The 23,777-nt window shown below is 40.1% G+C and overlaps 1 gene segment (V, D, J or C); it reads right to left on the bottom strand.

The window, feature by feature from the left end:
- The window catches only part of LOC126064594 (immunoglobulin heavy variable 4-61-like), a 197,856-nt gene extending 185,900 nt beyond the window's left edge, over positions 1–11,956 (bottom strand). The window contains 1 exon segment of the V gene segment in view: positions 11,832–11,956. Coding sequence covers positions 11,832–11,898 — 67 coding nt within the window.
- Positions 11,957–23,777: the final 11,821 nt, after the last annotated feature.

Here is a 23,777-nt window from a genome sequence, read left to right on the forward strand (position 1 = left end):
AGCCACCTGCTAAAGGGGTCTGAGAATAGTGACGCCTACCAAATCTATAGAGGTACAAGCATTGGGTGCCTAAGGTACAGCTGCAGAGCCCACCCACCAGAGAGCTCTAGAGAATAGAGCCACCCCTACCTCACTGATACTCGGGGTAAGGCTGTCAGCATCCTGCCCTTCCCTGAGTGTGACCCCCTGCCGTGACTAGAAACTGGCGCATACAACCATCACCACTACTCCTCTAAGTTAATAGGTGAGAGCATATACCACACACTAGGTGACCCGGTACCAGGACACCTGAGCTGATTCTATTCAAGAATAGTGAATGGACTTATAGGCTTATATACCTGGTAACAGCTCTGGCCAGATGGTAACAGGACATAAGTGATTCAAAAGCTACAACAGTCAAGATAGCACAATCTAGTAGCCCATCTGGGTGTATTGTAACAAAACAAAACAAGAAGAAAAGACTCAGTGAGCAAATATAAAAGAAAACATTATGATATCTTATAGATGGCTCGGAGACAGCAGTCGATATCAAATCACGTAAACAAGCAGACCACGATTGCTTCTACAAACCCCCAAATCAAAGAATTAAAATCATCCCCAGATGTAGATTCATTCCTGGAATTGCCAGATGTAGAATATAAAAAAACTATTATACAAAATGTTTCGAGACATCAGGGATGACCTCAGAAATGAAATAAGGCAATCTACAGAAAAAGCCAAGGAACACACATATAAAGCAGTGGAAGAAATCAAAAAGATTATTCAAGAACATAGTGAAAAATTTAATAAGCTGCAAGAATGCATAGACAGACAGCATTCAGAAATTCAAAAGTCTAACAATAAAATTACAGAATTAGACAACTCAATAGGAAGTCAGAGGAGCAGAGTTGAGGAATTGGAATGTAGAGTGTGGGAGATGGAGGATAAGGCAAATGAGACCAATATATTTGAAGAAAAATTGATAAAAGAAAAAAAGAAGAAACCCTAAGAATCATGTGGGACTCTAACAAGAAGAATAACTTGCATGTGATTACAGTTCCAGAATAGGGAGGGATGACAGAAAATACAGAGAGAATAGTTGAAGATCTTTTGGCAGAAAACTTCGCTGGCATCGTGAAAAATGAAAGGATATCTGTGCAAGGTGCTCATTGAACCTCATACAAGGTAGATCCCAAAAGAAAATCACCAAGGCATATTATTGTCAAACTTGCCAAAACCAAAGATAAAGAGAAAATTTTAACAGCAGCCAAGGATAGATGAAAATTCACCTACAAAGGAGAATCAATAAAAATAAGTTCAGACTACTCGGCAGAAACCATGCAGGCAAGAAGGCAATGGGATGACATATACAGCACTGAAAGAGAAAAACTGCCAGCCAAGAATCATATATCCAGCAAAACTCTCGCAAATATGAAGGTGAAATTAAGACATTTATAGATAAACACAAGGTTGGAGAATGTGCAAAAACCAAACCAAAACTGAAAGAATTACTAAAGGAAATTCTTGGGTCAGAAAATCAATATCAGATACCAACACAACAGAAAGTCACAGACCAAAACATCCTGATATCAATTCAGACACGGAACTCACAAAAACAAAATATGATTAATTAAAAAAAAATTGCTCAAAAGAGAATCATTGATGTCATTATGTAAAAGAGTACAATAGTCAAAAAAGAGGGACTAAATACAGGAAGCATAGATCTTACATATGAAGAGGAAACCAAGGCCATATAGGGCGATACAAGTTAGGTTTTTGCTTAGTCAAATAAGGGTAAATATTGAGGTAGCCACAAAGAGGCCTAACAATTCCATACTTCAAAACAAAAACCAAGATAAACATAATGACTCAACAAAAATAAATTCAATTAGTATGAAAAGGAGGAACACACATTCTGCAAAGAAAAGTTTCTCAGCACAAAAAAGTGAGTGGAAAAATGAAATTGTCAACAACACACAAAAAATGGCATCAAAATGGCAGCACTAAACTCATAAAAAAAAAATTCTTATCTATAATTACACTGAATGTAAATGGACTACATGCACCAACAAAGGGACAGAGAGTTGCAGACTGGATTAAAAAAACACAATCTGTCTATATGCTGCCTAAAACAGACACACCTTAGACTTAGAGACACAAAAAAACTAAAACTCAAAGGATGGAAAAAAATATATCCAGCAAACAACAATCAAAAAAGAGCAGGAGTGGCAATATTAATTTCTGACAAAATAGACTTTTAAAGTTAAATCCACCACAAAGGATAAAGAAGGACACTACGTAATGATTAAAAGGATAATTTATTAGGAAGATATAACCATATTAAATATTTATGCACCCAATGATAGGGTGCATAGAACATTGAAGAGGAAATCGCCAAATCAATACCATTCACAGTAGCCCCCAAGAAGATAAAATGCTTAGGAATAAATCTTACCAAAGATGTAGGAGACCTATACAAAGAAAACTACAAGGTACTACTGCAAGAAACTAAAAGGGACCTACATAAGTGGAAAAACATACCTTGCTCATGGATAGGAAGACTTAACATAGTAAAAATGTCTATTCTACCAAAAGCCATCTATATATACAATGCACTTCCCATCCAAATTCCAAAGGTTTTTTTAATGAAATGGAGGAAAAAATCATGATCTTCATATGGAAGGGGAAGAAACACCGGATAGGTAAAGCATTACTAAAAAAGAAGAAGAAAGTGGGAGGCCTGACTCTACCTGATTTTAGAACATATTATACCACCACAGTAGTCAAAACAGCCTGGTACTGGTACAAAAACAGACACATAGACCAATGGAACAGAATTGGGAATCCAGAAATAAATCCATCCGCATATGAGTAGCTGATATTTGACAAAGGCCCAGTGTCAGTTAATTGGGGAAAAGACAGTCTTTTTAACAAATGGTGCTGGCATAACTGGATATTCATCTGCAAAAAAATGAACCAGGACCCATACCTCACACCATGCACAAAAACTAACTCCAAATGGATCAAAGACCTAAACATAAAATCTAAAACGATAAAGATCATGGAAGAAAAAATAGGGACAACCTTAGGAGCCCTAATACAGGGCATAAACAGAAAACAAAACATTACTAAAAATGCTGAAGAGAAACCACATAAACGGGGCTCCTAAAAATCAAACACCTATGCTCATCTAAAGACTTCACCAAAAGAGTAAAAAGACCACCTACAGACTGGGAAAAAATTTTCAACTACGACATCTCTGACCAGCACCTGATCTCTAAAATCTACATGACTGCTAAAACTCAACCACAAAAAGACAAACAACCCAATTAAAAAATGAGCAAAGGATATAAAGAGGCACTTCACTAAAGAAGACATTCAGGCAGCTAGCAGATACGAGGAAATCCTCAAGATCATTAGCCATTAGAGAAATGCAAACCAAAACTACAGTGAGATTTCATCTCACTCCAGCAAGGCTGGCACTAATCCAAAAAACACAAAATACTAAATGTTGGAGAGGCTGTGGAGAGATTGGAACATTTATACACTGTGGGTGGAAATCTAAAATGGTACAACTACTTTGGAAATCTATTTGGTGCTTCCTTAAAAAGCTAGAAATAGAATTACAATATGATCCAGCAATCCTACTCCTCAGAATATATCCTAGAGAAATAAGAACCTTTACACGAACAGATATATGCACACCCATGTTTCATGTTTATTACAGCACTGTTTACAACAGCAAAAAGATGGAAGCAACCAAGGTGCCCATCAACAGATGAATGGATAAATAAATTATGGTATATTATATGCATTGATAAAGAACAGTGATGAATCTTTGAAACACTTCATAACATAGAGAAACCTGGAAGGCATTAAGCTGAGTGAAAATAGTCAGATGCAAAAGGAAAAATATTGTATAAGACCAATATTATAAGATCTTGAGAAATAGTTTAAACTGAGAAGAACGCACTCTTTTGTGATTATGAGGGAGGGAGGGAGGGAGAGGGCATTTACTGAATAGATAGTAGTCAACGACTACTTTAGGTGAAGGGAAGGACAACGCTCAACACAGTGGAGGTCACCACAACTGGACTAAACCGAAGGAAAGCAGTTTCCTGAATTAACTGAATGCTTTGATGGCCAGTGAAGCAGCAGCAGGGATTTGGGGACCATGGTTTCAGGGGACATCGAAGTCAATCGGCATAATAAAATCTATTAAGAAAACATTCTGCAACGCACTTTGAAGAGTGGCGTCTGGGGTCTTAAATGCTGGCAAGGGACCATCTAACTTGCATCAATGAGTCTCAACTCACTGGGATCAAAGGAGAATGAAGAACACCAGGAACACAAGATAATAATGAGCCCAAGAGACAGAAAGGGCTACATGAACCAGAGACTACATCATCCTGAGACCAGAAGAACTAGATGGTGCCTGGCCACAACCGATTACTGCCCTGACAGGGAGCACAACAGAAAACCCCTGAGGGAGCAGGAGAACAGTGGGATGCAGACCCCAAATTCTCATAAAAAAGACCAGACTTAATGGTCTGACTGAGACTAGAAGGACCCTGGTGATCATGGCCCTTAGACCTTCTGTTGGCCCCCTACACGAACCATCCCCAAAGCCAACTTGTCAGACATGGATTGGACTGAACAATGTGTTGGAGTAATGCTGGTGAGGCGTGAGCTACTTGGTTCAGGTGGACACTTGGGACTATGTTGGCATCTCCTGCCCGGAGGGGAGATGGGAGGGTAGAGGGGCTTAGAAGTTGGCCAAATGGTCACGAAAGAGAGAGTGGAAGGAGGGAGCGGGCTGTCTTATGGGGGAAGAGTAATTGGGAATATGTAGCAAGTTGTATATAAGTTTTTATGTGAGAGACTGACTTGATTTGTAAACTTTCACTTAAAGCACAATAAAAAATTATTTAAAAAAAAGTGAAAATGCAAGGTCACATTGACAGATGGTTGGTTTAAAAAAAGTGGTGTATATGTACAGTGTAAAATCATCAGTACGTGAAGAGGAACTAAGTTCTGATACCTGTTCTGATATGGATGAATCTTGACAATATTATGCCTAGTAAAATAAGCCAAACACAAAATGAGAAATAGTGTATGAATTCTCTTACATGAATTACCTAGAATAGGCAGAAGGTAGGTTGGCAGTTATCATAGTCTGGAGGGCAGAGGAGGATGGGGAGTTATTGCTTAATGGATATGGAGTTTCTGTTTGGAATGATGAAAAAGTTTTAGAAGTCAATAGTGATAAAAGTTATTGAACATTTTTGATCTAATCAATGTCATCATATTAACAGATAAAGCCAGTTAAAATGCAAAGTTTACGTTCTGTATTGAATTGTGTCCCCGCCCAAAATGTGTGTCAACTTGACTAGAATGTGATTCTCAGTATTGTGTGGTTGTCCCCCATTTTGTGATCTGATGCGATTATCCTGTGTGTTGAAATTCCTACTCTCTATGATGTTATTGAGGCAGGATTAGAGGCAGTTGTGGGTACATATTGAGTTAACTTTTTTTTGAGATATAAAAGAGAGAATGGAGCTGAGTGAAGGGGAAATTCATGCCACCAGGAAAGAAGAGTGAGTGTGTCCTTTGGACCCAGGATCCCTGGGAAGATTGATGACAAGGACCTTGCCCTAGAGCTGACAGAGAGAGAAAGCCTTCCCCTAGAGCTGCAACCCTGATTCTGGACTTCTATCCTCCTAAACTGTGAGAGAACAAACTTCAGCTTGTTAAAGCCATTAACTTGTGGTATTTCTGTTACAGCAGCACTAGATAACTAAAAAAAGAAAACACTAAGCTATGTAAATTGTACCACAATAAAATGAAGATTAAAAATATAAATCTTGCTTCGATCCAGAGACAAAGAACATCCTGGTCGGAAAGTAAGCTGCATTACTTACAGAGGAACAGTGAAAACAAGTAAAGCAGATTTATATTCAAATCCATTGAAGTAATGAAATGATGAAGTCATGTATTTCATGCTGGGAGTGAACAAAAGTCAGCCTAGAATTATATAACCTGAGTGTCTGTTATCGGTGATGGGAAAATTTTGAAACAGGTAATGGTAATATTTGATCAACATGCTAAGTTGCTTGTTGCTAAATTGTACACATAGAAAGGTTAAAAAGAAAAATTTTTTGGTGCATGTACATTTGCCACTACACTTTTTTTTAAAGTAAATGATAGATGAACATTTTCTCAGATAGCCAGAAACTGAATTAAATTGTTGCTAGCACAATAACCCGTCAAAAAATGATTACAAAGATTCTATAGAAAGAGGATTGTAATATCAGCCAGAAACCAAAATCTGTACAAAGTATCAAATATGGAAAAAAATAGGTTATATTTAGAAATGTATTAATTTAATTGCTCTAAAAGATAATTCTTTAAAAAATAATAATAGCTGTGTGTCATAAGCTGTACTGTGTCCCCCCAAAATATCTGTGCAGCTTAGCTGGGACATGATTCTCAGTATTGTGTGGCTGTCCACCATTTTATGTGATGATCCACCATTTTATGTGCTTTTCCTATGTGTCGTAAATCCTGTCTCTATGATGTAATACAATGGATTAGAAGCAGTTATATTGATGAGGTCTGCAAGGTTAGAGAGTGTCTTAAGCCAATGAGACATGGGGCCTCATACCACCAAGAAGAGCAGCAACAGGAGCAGAGCACATCCTTTGGACCTGATCCTTCTGCGCAAAGAAGCTCCTAGTCCAGGGCAAGATTGGCAAGAAGGACCTTCCCCCAGAGCTGACACAGAGAGAAAGCCTTCCCTGGAGCTGACACCCTGAATTTGGACTTGTAGCCTACTAGACAGTGAGAGAATAAACTTATCTTTCTTAAAGCCATCCATTTGTGGCATTTCTGTTACAGCAGTGCTGGATAACTAAGACACTATGCATTGTATGCTTGTAACATATTCCAAAGTTAACTAGGAATGGGGAGAAGGAATTGGAAATTGTGGAAGGGTACAGTCCAAGCGGAGTCTGCTGCCTTTCCGTGTGGCCCTCAATTGAACTTTGTGCTTAGGACAAGATGTGTCGGTCTGGCCGCTTGATGAGATGAGTGTGGGGACTTTCTTTCCCTGTGCTTCTTGACCCAAAACACATCTCATAGTAACTCATGGTCTAGAATTCATTCCTTAAGTCTTGCCCTGAACGCATGTCGACATTCTCAGAAACTGCTTCTGCATGCATGTCACATAGCACCTGAACAGCCCCATTTCTATATCTGTTGCTGGATGGGAAGGAATAGTGCCCATCAAGGGCAGTACAAAGAGGGGTATGTGCAGACCACCCTCCCTGCCTCGACTGTAGAATGAGACCCGCTGGCTATAGGGGACCAGCACCCACTATTGAAATTATCCCTGCTCTGTCTCTTGTCTATGTGAGTAAAGTATTATTCTAGAAAATGCCTGTGTGTAACTTTTGCTTTTGTTTTTGAATTCAGATATTGGCTCAACACCTATATATTATTAAGACACCCTTATACTATAAAAGAAGGTGCTTAAAACAATTTGAAGACAGAGTAAGAGTGTTTTAAAAATGTATATGGTAAGCTGAAGAGTAACCAATTAAAATCTTTTTCAAAAAGAAAATACATAACATGTCAATAGAAGAGTTACAAATAGTGTCCTTAAATGCTAAGTTAGAACAAGAGGTAGCAGAAAGAGAGAAATAAAAGGAGTAAAACGAATCGCAACAAATATAAAACACCTAGCAAGGTACTAGATTTTAATCCAAGTATCAATAATAATTTTGAATGAAAATAATATAAAATTACCATTTAAAAACTAATTTACACACTGAATTAAAAAAAACAATAGCAGAAATATTTTATTGCCAGAAAATCACTTTAAATACACATATGTGGAAAGGTGAATAGTAAAATATAGAGAAACATTACCATGAAGAAATGGACCAAAAAACAAAACAAAAAAACTTTGAGTAGCAATATTATTTTCAGACAGAGTAGACTTCTAAATAAAACCCCAAAACCAAACATGTTGCCATCAAGTCGATTCCGACTCATAGTAACCCAAAAACCAAACACTTTGCCGTGAAGTCAATTCCAACTCATAGCAAGCCTATAGGACAGGAGAAGAACTGCCCCATAGAGTTTCCAAGGAGTGACTGGCAAATCTGAACTGCTGGCCCTTTGGTTATTAGCCATAGCACTTAACCACTACACCATCAGGGTTTCCAGGCTTTTAAATAAAATGATGATTGTTAGGGATAAGATGGGAATTACATAAAAATAAACTTGTCAACTCTCAAAGATGTAGCAGTCCTAACTAATGGAACTAAAAATGAAAAAGACAAATTTTTATTGTATTTGGATACTCCAACACATTCCTCCCTCTGTGGTTGACAGAATAAATAGTAAGCAAATAAGAATATAATATGTATGTATACTCACTCTAACCTTTGAGAGCTGGAAATCGATGAGACTATTTTTCTAGGTCTCTTTGGTTTCCACCTTTGACAAGGTGCTTACCATTTTTCTACCACTTTCTCTATTAAGAATTCTACCTCATAAATACCCAGTGAGTTTTCTATGACTGATAGGTTTCAGTCTTACAAAATTTCTAGCTTTTGAAGATTTTACTGTATTCGAATAGCCCTGTCAACCTGTTGGAAACACTGGTGGTGAAGCGTAATCTGTAAAATCTACAAAATCACATGGATTTTTATTGTGTGCTGCAGATTTCTAAGTAAACACAAGTAATCCCATGCATGCCTTGCTTACTGGTTAATCCTCCCCTGGAGCCCTGGTCGCAAAATGGTTAATGGCTTGGCTGCTAACTTAAAAGGTTCAAAAATCAAACCCACCCAGCTGCTCTGTAGGAGGAATACCTGGAGATTTGTTCCCATAAAGATTGTTGTTAGGTGCCATCAAGTCAGTTCCTACTCACAGCAACCCTATGCACAAGAGAAGGAAAAACTGCCTGGTGATGAGCCATCCTTACAATCGTTGTTATGCTTGAGCTCATTGTTGCAGCCACTGGGTCAATCCACCTCATTGAGGGTCTTCCTCTTTTCCCCTGGCCTTGTACTCTACCAAGCATGATGTCCTTCCCTAGGGACTCATCCCTCCTGACAACACGTCCAAAGTATGTAAGACGCAGTCTCGCCATCCTTGCTTCTAAGGAGTATTCTGGTTGTACTTCTTCCAAGACGGATTTGTTTGTTCTTCTAGCTGTCCGTGGTATATGCAATATTCTTCACCAACAGCACACTTCCAAGGCATCAATTCTTCTTCAGTATTCCTTATTCATTGTCCAGCTTTCACATGCATATGATGTGATTGAAAATATCATGGCTTGGGGCAGGAACACCTTAGTCTTCAAGGTAACATATTTGCTCTCCAACACCTTAAAGAGGTCCTTTGCAGCAGACTTAGCCAAAGCAAAATGTCTTTTGATTTCCTGACTGCTGCTTCCATGGCTGTTGATTGCAGATCCAAGCAAAATGAAATCCTTGACAACTTCAATCTTTTCTCCGTTTATCATGACGTTGCTCATTGGTCCAGTTGTGAGGATTTTTGTTTTCTTTATGTTGAGGTGCAGTCCATACTGAAGGCTGTGGTCTTTGATCTTCATTAGTAAGTACTTCAAGTCCTCTTCACTTTCAGCAAGCAAGGCTGTGTCATCTGAATAACACAGGTTGTTAATGAGTTTTCCTCCAATTCTGATGTCCCATTCTTCACATAGTCCAGTTTCTCGGGTTGTTTAGCATACAGGTTGAATAGGTCTGGTGAAAAAATACAACCCTGACGCACACCTTTCCTGACTTTAAACCATTCAGTATCCCCTTGTTCTGTCTGAACAACTGCTTCTTGATCTGTGTAAAGGTTCCTCACAAGCGCTATTAAGTGTTCTGGAATTCCCTTTCTTCGCAATGTTATCCATAATTTGTTATGATCCACACAGTCATATGCCTTTGCATAATCAATAAAACACAGGTAAACATCCTTTTGGTATTCTCTGCTTTCAGCCAGGATCCATCTGACATCAGCAATGATATCCTTGGCTCCACGTCCTCTCCTGAAACCAGCCTGAATTTCTGGCAGTTTCCTGTCAATATACTGCTGCAGCAATTTTTGAATGATCTTCATCAAAATTTTGCTTATGTGTGATATTAATGATATTGTTCTATAATTTACACATTCGGTTGAATCACCGTTCTTGGGAATAGGCATAAATATGGATCTCTTTCAGTCAGTTGGTCAGGAAGCTGTCTTCCATATTTCTTGGCATAGACGAGTAAGCACCTAAGCAGTTTTCTTTAATTTCTCCAAATTACTGTGTCCTTGTCTGTAAAATGAAAAACACATGATACATGGTTTATAAGGCTTTTATGATGATTAAGTAATAAATGCGAATAAAGAATTTAACACTATTCCCAGCACATAACCATTACCATGGTGTTGATTTCAAAACACAGTACCACTATAATATAGAGTAAAATAGCCCTATAGGGTTTCCAAAGCTAAAATCCCTAAAAAAACAGACTTCCACATCTTTCTTCTTTGAGTGACTGATTACCATCTGAGTGCTTAACCACTGCAGAAACAGGGCTTTATTGCTCAAAAACAGGAAAAGAAAAAATTGCTGTGGAGTCAATTCTGACTCCTAGAGTCCCTAGAGGATAGAATACAACTGCTCCATAGGGTTTCCAAGGCTGTAATGTTCACAGAAGCAGACTACTACATCTTGGACCATCGGAGATGTTGGTTGGTTTGAACTGCTGACCTCCAGTTAGCAACCCAGTGCTTAAGCACTGCACAACAAGGGCCCATCAGATAGAGTGCCATTAATCAATGGTAGCTATTAATAGAAATACCCACTTAATGACACAAAGCATTTTAAGAAACACTAAATTACTCCTGTAATACATGGGTGCTAATATCGGCATGTATATTACCCAGGTCATTCTAAGTTAAAGGCATTGAGTGAACCTAGGTTGAGGAGCACTCACGAGAATGAAAAATTTGGAAATTCATCTGAAGGTAGGGAGCAGATTGGGGTTGAAAATGAGAAGAATTTACCGCATTAAATATTTCTAAACCTGGCTACCAATGACACTAAATAGTAACCCAAGTTGCAAACAGAGGTCTCATCAAGAAATATTACTGTAGAGCCTGTCCTGGAACAGATGCAGAAAGACAGACAAAACTCCTTCCTGTGAAAAGCAGTCAGTTTTAGAGTCACGAAGGTTTCCTAGAATCACTAAGCATGGAGGTCCCTAGGGAGGCACTGAACAGGTGGGAAAACCATAGCTTCTGAGAGGAAACCATTTCCTGACTCCTTCCCCTGCACCTGCTGAAAAGATGGACCACTAAGCTCAGTGGGTCCTGAATATCCCCTACAGACCATCTGGCTACTGGCCCCCTGCAGGGGGGTCTGTGTCTGGGCTCACACTGACTTCCCCTCACTGTGCCTCCTGCACAGTAATACATGGCCGTGTCCTCAGGATTCACAGAGCTCAGTTTTAAATAAACTTGGCTCTTGGAGGTGTCCGTGGTGATGCTGAGCCGGGACTTCAGAGCTGGGTTATAGTATGTGCTTCCACTACTAGCTATTGCACCAACCCATTCCAGCCCCTTTCTGGGAGCCTGGCGGACCCAGCCTGCACCATAGCTGCTTAGAGAGAATCCAGAGAGAGCACAGGTGAGGGACAGGGTCTGCGAGGGCTTCACCACTCCTGGGCCTGACTCCTTCAGCTGCACCTGGGACAGAATACCTGGGGACAAAGAGAACCACAGTGAGTCATGTGCTCAGAAGCAGCATCCCCAGACCTTCATGTCTGAATCTCTGAGACACTCACCTCTGGGAGCTGCCACCACAAAGAGAAAGACCCATAGGTGCTTCATGTTCCCGTGGATGAGATCCATGTCTCCCAGATAATGTTCTCCCACTCCAGGAGGAACCTGAATTTAAGTCAATGTGTGCTGTGAGTTCATCCGGCTAGCTAACAGGGATTTGCATGTGGGAGATGTATTTGCATGTGCGAGGTGAAAAAGGGTGAAGGGAGGCCCCTTTCTCTAGCATTCTCACTGGATAAAGGATGCTGGCTGTTCCTTTGGGAAAACAGCCCTCTGCCTGGGTCTTTCATTCACCAAGCCCAGGGTTGTCTTAATAAACAAAGCACTCCATTCAGTCAGCATATTTCAATGTTGTAGAACTTACCTCTCAGATTCCAGGGACAAAGACCAAAAGCCTTGGTAAAATAATTCTTCATCCCACCAGACACTCTCTTTTTCACGCATTTTCTCTACATGAGCAACAGAAGTGTTCCTCATGAGATTCCTTTCCTCTAATTCATGACCTGAGGAGTATAAAAACTGATTCAGTGGGTGGGGTGCTGATAATACAGCTTATCTTTGGTCTGCTTGGCACTGCCCTGAAGCCCTCTACTCTCACCCTGAGATGCAGTATGTTGTAAAGATTTATTTCTTCACAGTCTTTTTCTATTTTTTAAATCCTCTCTCTTGGGCCTGAATTTCGTCATGGCGTTTTACATAGAAAACTTTATTTCTTCTTTGATTATCTCCTTCTGTCTTTGGCCATATGCACACACTATCTATGCACCATTTCTCCTGAATTCTGGAATTTCTAATTTGAACTCTTAAATATTGACATATTGTTTTTAATAGAAAAAAATACACGAATGCCAAGAGCAAAGTAGTACGTAAGCCTTCCTCTATTCAAAAGGGAGAAAAGCAAGGGCCTTGTGGGGAGATTTGTGATAATGATGCCATGAGACACCTACCCAATATCTCACAGAGTTGAACAGCAGAACCATTTCCTTGTCTTGAAAGCGCGTTAGAACACCAGGCTGAAAACAGAGAAATGCAAAGTTCTGCTTAGGATCATGAAAGCTCTTCTCATCACCTGACACGTGCCCTATGGTTCCCAGATCTGTGTCTCCCAAGGGTGGTAATTCAGTGGCCCTGAAATTCTAGTTTAAGGAGAACACATATATTAGTGGTTACCAAGAGTTGGAAGGAGGTGTAGAAGGGAAGTGACTGTTTAATGAGTTCCCGGTTTCCACTTCGGGTGATGAGTGTGTCGTGGAACTAGAAAGAGTTGATTGTTGAACAACATTGTGAATACACTAAATGCCGCCGAGCTATAGACTTCAAAATATTTAATTTTACATTATGTGAATTTTATCTCTTTTTTTACAAAAAGACACACAAAGGACCCATAGGTAGAAAAAGGCGTGTATAGAAAATTTTCTTTTCTGAAAAAAGTGATATGATTCTCGAAGCAAACAAAAAAAAAACCAAAAAACTTTTTTTCCTTCATCACAATGGGAACTGCTTTGAAAGTCATCCTTGTTAACGTGACAAAGGATTGATGATTGTGTGCACACTCCAGTATACAATGTGAAAAAAAAGTGTTTTTTTTGTTTGAAATTTAGAGAAAATAATACAGTCCTCCAAATTGTAAATAGGTTTCCTGTGAATCTGTTGCTGGGCAATTCAAGTAAAGCTAACTCAGGCCCAGTATGAAAGTCCATTTTTCCTCAATACTACACCTGCTCCTGGTTCTGGGTCTCTGCTCTGTGGTCTCAGCACCCCTCCTGTTGCCCTGTAGGCAGATTTATGTGCTTACATTTTCTTCCCCTCACGGTGTCCCTGGCACAGTTATACATGTCTGCTTCCTCAAGAGTCCCAGAACTCAGCTATACGGATACTTTTTATTGGACATGTCTGGGTGGATGACTAGTCGGCCTTGGAGAGACAGTGCATACTCTCTGTACCACCCAGGCCTGTAGTACATACTTCCTACTAACTGAAGGCCTCACTCTGGGGTCTGCCTGATCCAGTTCCAAGTAGCAGTAGTTCAGGAGACTGAGTCAGCAGAGATGGTGGAGGTGAGGGGGAGGGTATTTGAGTAACTCACTACCTAAATGCCTGACTCTTTCAGCTACAACTGGGACAGAACTCACCACACCCATTGCCCCTGAGTCCATAGTAAGGTATAGTGGTTCTATAGGGCAGGGTAGAACTGCTCAAATGTTATTCAAGGTGTAAACACTATGGGATCTGACTGGCATATCTTTCACCAGAGGAGCCACTGGTGGGTTCAAACTACTGAACTTCTGGTTAGCAGCTGAGTGCTTAAACACCATGGCTCCAGGGCTCTGATCCGACACCTGGAGATGAAAGGAAGAAAGCACATTAAACACCCTATCCCCCTGTGAATTCTCTGTGATCCACTTTACTTGACAGTGACCTCATGGAAGACCCACCACCACTAGAAGGATAATGAGGAAGGAGGCAGGCATTTCTGGAGCAAGGCCATACTAGCTCAGCAGGCTCTGGAGTCCTTTGCAGGAAGATGCATTAAAACAGGAAACCACACAAGGTATTAGACTGTTAGTGTCACTGGCTGATAAAAGCTCTGAGGACCATGAACAGCTCTTGGATAAGCAGGGGCCGAAGCTCCACAGGGGATTCCTCCAAAGCTAATTCCTGAGGCAAGTTAGATGCAAGCAGGTAACAGAGGTGCAAGTGATGGCAGCCAGACGTGTGAGTTGAGTTTGAGACCTCCCCAGATTACAGCATTTGCTATCTTACATCAGTCACTGCATCCCAATGTACCTGCATTGATTGATTCACTCTCATTCATTCCTTTGGAGATCTGAAGACCAGACACAAGAGGCACTCTCACCCATCCCCATCACCGGGAACCAGGAAGACCCAGTGACTGTCACCCAGCTCAGTCCCTTGTACTCCCTTGTATCCCCCCACCCCCCATGCAAATCTCCCTTGGGGCTTTCACAGATATGTGGGTGCCAGGCTGATCTGTGTGGTGGTCTTCATCCTTCAGATGGTCAATTAGACAGTGTTGACCCTCCTCTGCCTGCTGGTTGCTTCTCTGGGTGTCTCAGGGGCTCTAGGACCTACAGAGTCTTCGATGGAAGAGACTCACCATGATGTCCTTCTCCCCAGGTGTTTTCTCCAAGCTGAGACTACAGATGTCAGGCCCAGGGCTGGTGAAGGCCTCTCAGAATCTTTTTCCCATCTGTTTGTTTCTGGATTCTCTGTCACAATCAGTGGTTACTGCTGGAACTAGATCTGCCTGCCTCAAGGAAGTACTGCAGTGGTTGCTGAAAATGTGCTATAATAGAGGCACAGCCAGTGCTCTATCTCTGAAGAGTCAACTACCCATTTCCAGAGACATGTCTAAAAGTAGCTCTCCCTACAGGTGAGCTTTATGGCTGCCAAGGACTTAGCCATGTATTACTGTGTGAGAGTCACAATGTGGGGAATCAGTGCAAGCCCAGACACAAACCTGCCACTGGGAGGGGAGTGGGCTGCAGGGGCACTTAGGGCCACCAAATGGAGGAGGTGCAGGGAGAGGTCAAGGAGGTATTCTTGTGACCACCTTGGGCTTCTTCCCCTTCCAGCCTGTTTTCTACAACCACCTTCCTCTCCTTTATTTCAGTCACACTGAGACATTAGGGTCATTCCTAGCCTGCATTTTTTTCTAATCAAGGGGTGCATGAAGCCATTCAACACAGGCTCTCTCTCCCTTTACTTGTTTCATTGGCTTAGTTCTAGGTCTGACTTTTTCTAGCTTATGTGAATGACAGCAGCCAGGATTCTGGCTTGCTCAAGTATCCCATTTACAAAGGCACACCACAGGACCATGTTGGCCTGTCAAGAACAATTGTACCATCTTTGTATAGTTGAACAATTTGGAAATCTAGTGCCCAGGCCAGTGTTCTGTGCACAGAAAGTGAGGTGAGGTAGGGTGAACACATGCAGAGAGGCAGGAGGAGCCTGGGCTGCAGGGGGTGCTCAGCATGCAGGAAGCACAGGGAGGGCAGGTGGAAAGCTGTGCAAAATCAGTCACAGCCATAGAGCTAGAAACTATTTCTGCAAAGCTGAGAGCTGGTCTGCTGCTTCCAACTAACTTACTCAGCATTTCAATAAATAATTATCCTGACCTCTTTTGTGTGAAACTCTAAATCCAAAAGAAAGTGGAATCATCTTTAGTACTTTATGGTTTAATTAGAAGACAGATAAATCCTACTAGGGTTAAGGAAAAAAAGTTATGAAACAACAATGGGTAGATGTGGTTTCATGATCAAGTTAATCTATTTCAAATATGCAGTAGAGCCCACAACCAGTTGTGAGCCACGGGAGCTTTGTTAGAGGAACTGGAACACACATTGAGGACAGTAAATTAAACACCACATAGCACTTACCCTACATTAACTTATCATGAAATGACTTATAATGGAGTTTACTCCAGGCAATGAGAGACCTGGCTGTTTTTGTCAGTGGCTAGAGGCTGAAAACTGTGGCGATCCCATGACCCATGCATTTGAGGCACAGCAGGGTAGGCTGGGTAGTTGGGCCTGATAGGCCATTCACTATGGCCAGAGAGGCTTCCTCTAAGTACAAGGGTCTCTGGGTACTAGATTTCCAGTGCACACTCAATTACCCCTGTCAGCATTAATGATGCCCAAGTAGAAGATATAAGGTCAGTATTAGAACTCATTTTGGTAGTTGTTATCACCGAGGAAATATTTACTCTCCAGGAAATGTGGTATTTGTTGCTGTTAGTTGCTGTTGAGTCAGCTCTCAGTCGTGGAAACCTTGAAAAGACATACAGGAATATAATATAAAGTCGAACTCAGAGCTCTCAGGCAGATTGCTTCAGCATCTGATATATATTTATGAAATTATTAAAAACAGGCCCTTCTCTCATTAAAATCATGCCAGAACAAATGGGAAAAAAGACACCCCTGAAAACATTTACATACAAATATAGACACACCAAAGCATACATATTACTATGCACACAATAATGCACACAGTAATGTGAATGCATACTAACACACAGACTCACATAAAAACATTTACACACTAACACATATGCTAACATGCCCAAGTGTACTAAGGCACACAAACACAAATACTAACACATACTTTAATGCACCAGATTACCACAATACTCACACAAGCAAACATGCACACATTACGCACCCACACTAATAGAAACATACAGATGCATTAACAAAAATTTAACACACCTAGAAACAGATACTAACACACACTGACATTATGACAGTAGAGAAAACAAAGATTAGGATATACGCTACGACACGCAGAACAACACACACTAGCCCTTATAATAATGCACTTACATTAACACACACAAACACATGCATACATAGTAACACACACCAACACGCATATACACACATACACAATTATAAGAACAGGAAGGTGTGTGAGAAAGATATTTTCTGTGAAGGTAAAAGAAATATCACACTAATTTAAGAAATCTTCTCCTAGGCTTCTATGCTTCTTCTCAACAGATGGGCCCTATGATATGTGGACCCTCAGCACCCCCTGTAGCCCTAACTCTCCCTACAGCAAGATTCTTGTCTGGTCTCCCACTGCCTTTCCTTCATTATATCTCTTGTAGAATAATACATGATCTTGTCCACAGCAGTCACAGAGGTCAGTTGCTGGAAGAACTGGTCTCTGGCCATGTCTCGAGAGAAGAAGAGTCTTTGCTAGAAGGCCAGGTTGAGGTATGTTCACTACTTAACTTGTAATGAGCTCTGTAGGTGCACTGGGCAGAAGGGCCTATGTGCAGACCAGGGGACACAAGGCAGGAAGAGTAGTGAGTCTCGTGGAGGAACTTTAATACCTGGAAGAAACAGGCTCTGCTTCTTCCAGTCCTTGTATCAATATTCACACTTTCATTAATCCTTCAACTTTCCTTCTCTCATTCAATAATTCTTACATTTATACATTCTACATTCATGTATTTCATGAAAATAACATGACTGGACATGGCAATAGAGCTGCCTTCAGAATGATTCGCAGAAGGCACAAGATCACCATGAACAGAAGGAAACTCTTTATCCCAGGGGGCAGGTTGTACTGAAAAAAACTTCTGAAAGCTGCCCTCCAGTGGTGATGTGTCACTGAATCCTGAAATTGGGGCTGAGATCCTACAAATAAATAGTGGTGGAAAGTACAGCACATTTCTGTCCTTCCTCACTGTGTGACCCTGAGGATTTGGACTTATACCTCTGATATTCAGTCTGAAGAGATATAAACTGGGAATCACGGAAGTAACTTTCTGTGTGAACTTTATAGTAGGAACCCAGTGATGTTAGATATTATTATCACCGTAATTAGTTTCGTAAGCACCCACTGGGAAGGAAAGAGCAGTTGCATGAGCCCTTATCTAGGAACATTGGGATTGCACAAGGAACACCTGCTCTGGTCCTTTTCTGTGTCACCTGTGTTACTGTAGCAAGTCTGCTCACCTCAGCCCAGTGGCCTTACTCATACATTGATGGATTTAGACCCATATGTTTCTTATAACTCCTTTTGTCCACATAACTGAATAAACAGAGCCCCCAATATATCACATCTTTAACTTACTGTTCACTATTCGTTAAATAAATTAAACAATAAACCATTCCCATCCCTGAATGTAGGCTACAGGAAAGTCCCTAGAAATAGGATGAGGTGATTAGCAGGAAAAATTGGGACCATCTGGATAGGAGCTAGAAAAGCAGGTTGACCTGCTATGGGATTGTGGAGTAGAAGATGAAACATCTGACATCCAGGTCCTCATGGTTCCATTATTCACCAAGGAGGCTCTGGGGCCTGAGTTTGCACAGAGGAAGTAGTGCCTGTCTTCATCTTCAGGGGCTGATGTACCAGTAGGCATACTGATATAAATAGTTGGCCCTCAAACAAAGTAAAACACATATAATAAGTGGGCACATATTTATATGGATGTGGATGGGCTCCTAGGTTCTGTTGCTCCCCAGGAAAGAAGAAAGTATTATGTTACTAAGGCTGAAAATCAATTTTGGGAATTGTAGACATCATTAAAGACAATTATATCTGGTATTATAGGGGCCTTCTGGTACAGTTGTTAAACTCTTGGGAGCTAACCAAAATGTCAGTAGTTCAAATCCACCAACCACTCTGGGGCGGGGGGGTGGGAGAAGAGATGAGGCAGTCAGTGTTCGTTAAATTTTACAGCTCTGGAAACCCAATGGGGAAATTCTACTCTGTTGTATAGGGTTGCTGTGCGTTGGAATTGAGTTGATGGCAAGTAGTTATAGTTGGTGTCTAGACTGTGTTAAACTTGTTGTCAAAGACTTAGAAGACAGGAGAAACTTGGGAATAAAAATTAAAAGAGATAAAGATTTAAGTAAGATGTTTTTGAAGGTTAATAGTGATGAACTCACTGAGGGGAACCAGGTATCATGACCAGAGGGAGAATGAAAATGGGATGGTGGATTTTATTTTGAGGATACGGTAGTTCTGACTGATGGCTTTACTTCCCCTCTAAGAAGTTTCATAAGAAAATTAAAAACAAAGTCTGAACATTGGGAGTAGACAGGCCAGAAGTTTGCAGAGAAGTAGGAGTCATTGTTGGAGTCATTGTAAAATGCGGCAACCTGAACTATCCTGAGAAAGATAGCAGTGTTCCTAGGTAATGTTCAGATCAGTTAAATTAGTTGTAGATGAGTAGTTCTAGCCAGTGAGGCAGAAGAGATGATCTGTTGGGGCATTCCTAGAGTTGTTCAGAAGAGCATTTCAGAAGATATGCCCCCTCCTCTCCTCCAACACATTGTCATATCAGAAAAATACACGGTAGTCCAAACTCTTCCACAATACTAAGGACCATAATGCAAAAATAACAGAGGGATGCACCAGGGAGAGTAGAGGGACACATTTTCTCTGCAGAGGACACAAAATGAAGAGCAAAGCCAAGCATGAAGACAAAAACAGGGTATCACTAGAGGAATCTGAAGTCTCTGGTACTTGTAGCAGAAACAAATTTTTGCCCTGGTAAGCATGAGCTACCCTACCTAGATTCATACAACCTTCTACAACCCTACCTAGATTCATACAAACTTCTACAATAAAGGTATAGCAGGAGGTAGGGTGTGATCATATCATAGGGAAAGGTTAATACATAAAATAAGGTGAATATCTACTGAACTACTGAGCACATCTGTCTTTCCACAAATAAATAAATAAATAACATTGGGGAATACCAAAGAGCAAGAAAACAATCAAAATTAACATAGTATCAAAATGAGATTCACATATGACACCTGCATTGGAACTATAAAATGAAACATAAAATTGAAACTATAATTAATATGCTAAAAGTTCTAAAGGAAAATTTAGACAGGGTGTGGGGCAATAGGTAGTTTCAATAGAGTTATCTGAGCCATCAAATCTACTCTTATGAATATTTCCAAAGTAGTAGAAGGCAGAGACTCAGATGGATACCTGCACACTAATATTCATGGTAACATTACTCACTTTCTAAAAGTGAAACAATACACGTGCCCATCAACAGATGATTGGTTCTAAAAAGTGGTATATATTTACAGTGTAATATCATCAGGCCGTGAAGAGGAACTAAGTTCTGATACCTGTTCTGATATGGATGAATCTTGACAATATTATGCCTAGTAAAATAAGCCAAACACAAAATGAGAAACATCGTATGAATTCTCTTACATGAAATACCTAGAATAGGCAGAAAGTAGGTTGGAAGTTATTGGAGTCTGGCAGGGGTGGGGACGAGGATGGAGAGTTATTGCTTGATGGGTACAGAGTTTCTGTTTGGGGTGACGAAATTTTTTAGAAATAGATAGGTTTCTGAAAAATTTTGTCTAAAGGTTGTCAAACATTTTAAATCTAACCAATATCACTATGTTAACAGGTAAGGTCAGCTATAGAGAAGTGTTATATACTGAATCGTGTCCCCAACAAATGTGTGTCAACTTGGCTAGGCCATGATTCCAAGGATTTGGTGGTTGACCACCATTCTGTGATCTGATTTGATTATCCTGTGTGTTGTAAGTCCTGCTCTCTACGATGTTAATGAAACAGGATTAGAGGTAGTTATGGTAATAAGGCAGGACTCAATCTGCATGGTTGGGTATATCATGACCCATCTTTTTGAGATATAAAAGAGAGAATGGAGATGCATGGAGGGGGAACTCATGCCACCAAGAAGGAAGAGGCAGCGAGCCCTTTGGACCCAGGGTCCCTGTTCTGAGAAGCTCCTAGACCAGGGAAAGACTGATGACAAGGACATTCCCCCAAAGCTGACAGAGAGAGAAAGCCTTTCCTAGGAGCTTGCGCCTTGATTCCTGACTTCTGACCTCCTAAACTGTGAGAGAATAAACTTCCGTTTGTTAAAGCCATCAGCTTGTGGCATTACTGTTATAGCAGCACTAGAAACTAAGATATGTTTAAACTACCACAATAAAGTAATGATTAAAAATGAAAATCATGCTGCAACCCAGAGACAGAGAACATCTTGATGAGAGAGTAACCAGCATTATTTACAGAGGAAGAGTGAAACAAGTAAATCAGGCTTATGTTCAAAACCACTGAAGTAATGAAAAGATGGAGTCATGTATCTCATGTTGCGAGTGAACAAAAGTCAGTCTAGAAGTATATACCCTGAGCTTCTGTAATAGGTGATGGGAAATTTTTTGAAAAGTTAATAGTAATAGTTGAACAACATGATAAATCTCTTGCCACTGAATGGTACATGTGAAGAAGATTAAGAAGGCAAATTTTTTGTTGCTCATACATTTACTACAATAATTTTTTTTTAAGTAAATGATAAATGACATTTTCTCAGATAGCCAGAAACTGAGAGAAATTATTGCTAGCACAATAACCCTTCAGGAAATAATTAAAAATAATCTGGAAGAAGACGATTGTAATATAAACCAGAAACCAGAACCTATGCAAAGTGTCAAAAATGGAATAAAGGTTATATTTAAAATTTTATTAGTTTAACTGCTCTAAAAGAAAATACTTAAAAAAAAATTAAAAGTAGCTATGTGTTATGGATTGAATTGTGTCCCTCCAAAATATCTGTCAGCTTAGCTGGGCCATGATTCTCAGTATTGTCTGATCGTCAACCATTTTAGGTGATTTTCCTATATGTTGTAAACCCTACCACTATGATGTAATAAAATGAATTAGAGGCAGTTATCTTGATGAGGTCTACAAGATTCGTTAGTGTCTTAAGTCAATTCATTTTGAGACATGAAAGGAAGAAGCGAGCATAGGGACATGGGGCTTTATACCACCAAGAAAGCAGCAACGGGAGCAGAGTGCATCTTTTGGACCTGGCGTTCCAATGCAGAGGAACTCCTAGTCCAGGGGAAGATGGACAAGAAGGACTTTTCTCCAGAGCTGACGCAGAGAGAGAGCCTTTCCCTGGAGCTGACACCCTGATTTTGGATTTGTAGCCAACTAGACTGTGAGGGAATAAATTTATCTTTGTTAAAGCCATTCACTTGTGGAATTTCTGTTATGGCAGCACTAGATAACTAAGACACTGTTCCTTGTATTTTTGTAGCATATTCAAAAGTTAACTGGGGATTGGGAAAAGGAATTGTAAATTGTTGAAGGGCACAGTCCAAGCAGGGCCTGCAACCTTTCCCTGTGGCCCACAGTTGAACCTTGTGCTTAGGACCAGATGCGTCAGCCGGGCCACTTGATGAGATGAGCGTGTGGGCTGACTAAGTTTCCCTGTGCCTCTTGACCCAAAACACATCTCCTAGTAACTAGTGGCCTAGAACACATTCCTTAAGTCTTCCCCTGAGCGCATGTCAACATTCCCAGAAACTGCTTCTGCATATGTGTCACATAGCACCTGGACAACCCCATTTCTATCTCTTTGCTGGATGGGAGGGAATAAAATCCATTGAGTGCAGCACAAAGAGGGGTGTGCAGACTTCATCCCTGTGTCCACTGCAGAATGATATTCACTGGGCATTGGGGACCAGCACCCACTATGGAAACTATCCTTCTTCTGTCTTCTCTTGTCTATGTGAGTAAAGCATTATTCTATAACACGCCTGTGTGTAACTTGTGCTTTTTTCTTTTTTGAAATCAGATATTGGCTCAACGCCTATATAATGTTATAATGCTCTTACACTCTAAAAGAAGGGGCATAAAACAATTTGAAGACAGAGTAAGATTGTTTTTAAAATGCATATTCTAAACTGAAGAGTAACCAATTAAAACGTTTTTCAAAAAAAGAATTAACATGTCAATTCAGGAGTTATAAATAGTGCCGTAAAATGCTAAGTTAAAACAAGAGACAGCAGAAAGAGAGAAAAAAGGAGCAAAATGAATTATGACAAATATAAAACATCTAGCAAGGTGCTAGATTTTAATCCAAGCATCAGTAATAATTTTGAATAGAAATAATATAAAGTTACCAATTAATAACTAATTTACATAATGAATAAAACATCAATACTGGAAATGTTATTTAGGAAAAATCATTTTAAATACACATATGTGGAAAGGTTAAAAGTAAAATATAGAGAAGGATATACCATGAAAACATGAAACAAAAAAAAGTCATAAAAATAACCTTGAGAAACATTATTTTCAGACAGAGTAGATTCTTATATAAAGGTTGATTATTAGGGATAGGAAGGGCATTACAAAAACTAAAGTGAACTCTCAAAGGTATAACAGTCCTAAGTCATGGAACTAAATAAGAAAAAGACAAAATTGCATTGTATTTGGATACTCCAACATTCCTCCCTCTGTGGTTGATAGCATAAAGAGTGAGAAAATAAGTATATTATATATATATTCACTATAACCTTTGGGAGCTGGAACTTGAGGGGACTACCTTGTTTTTCTGGGTCTCACAAGTGTTCCACCTTTGAAAATGTGCTTACCACTTATTATCACTGTCTATTAAG

This window comes from Elephas maximus, chromosome 21, assembly GCF_024166365.1.
Source record: "Elephas maximus indicus isolate mEleMax1 chromosome 21, mEleMax1 primary haplotype, whole genome shotgun sequence".
Classification (NCBI taxonomy): Eukaryota; Metazoa; Chordata; class Mammalia; order Proboscidea; family Elephantidae; genus Elephas; species Elephas maximus.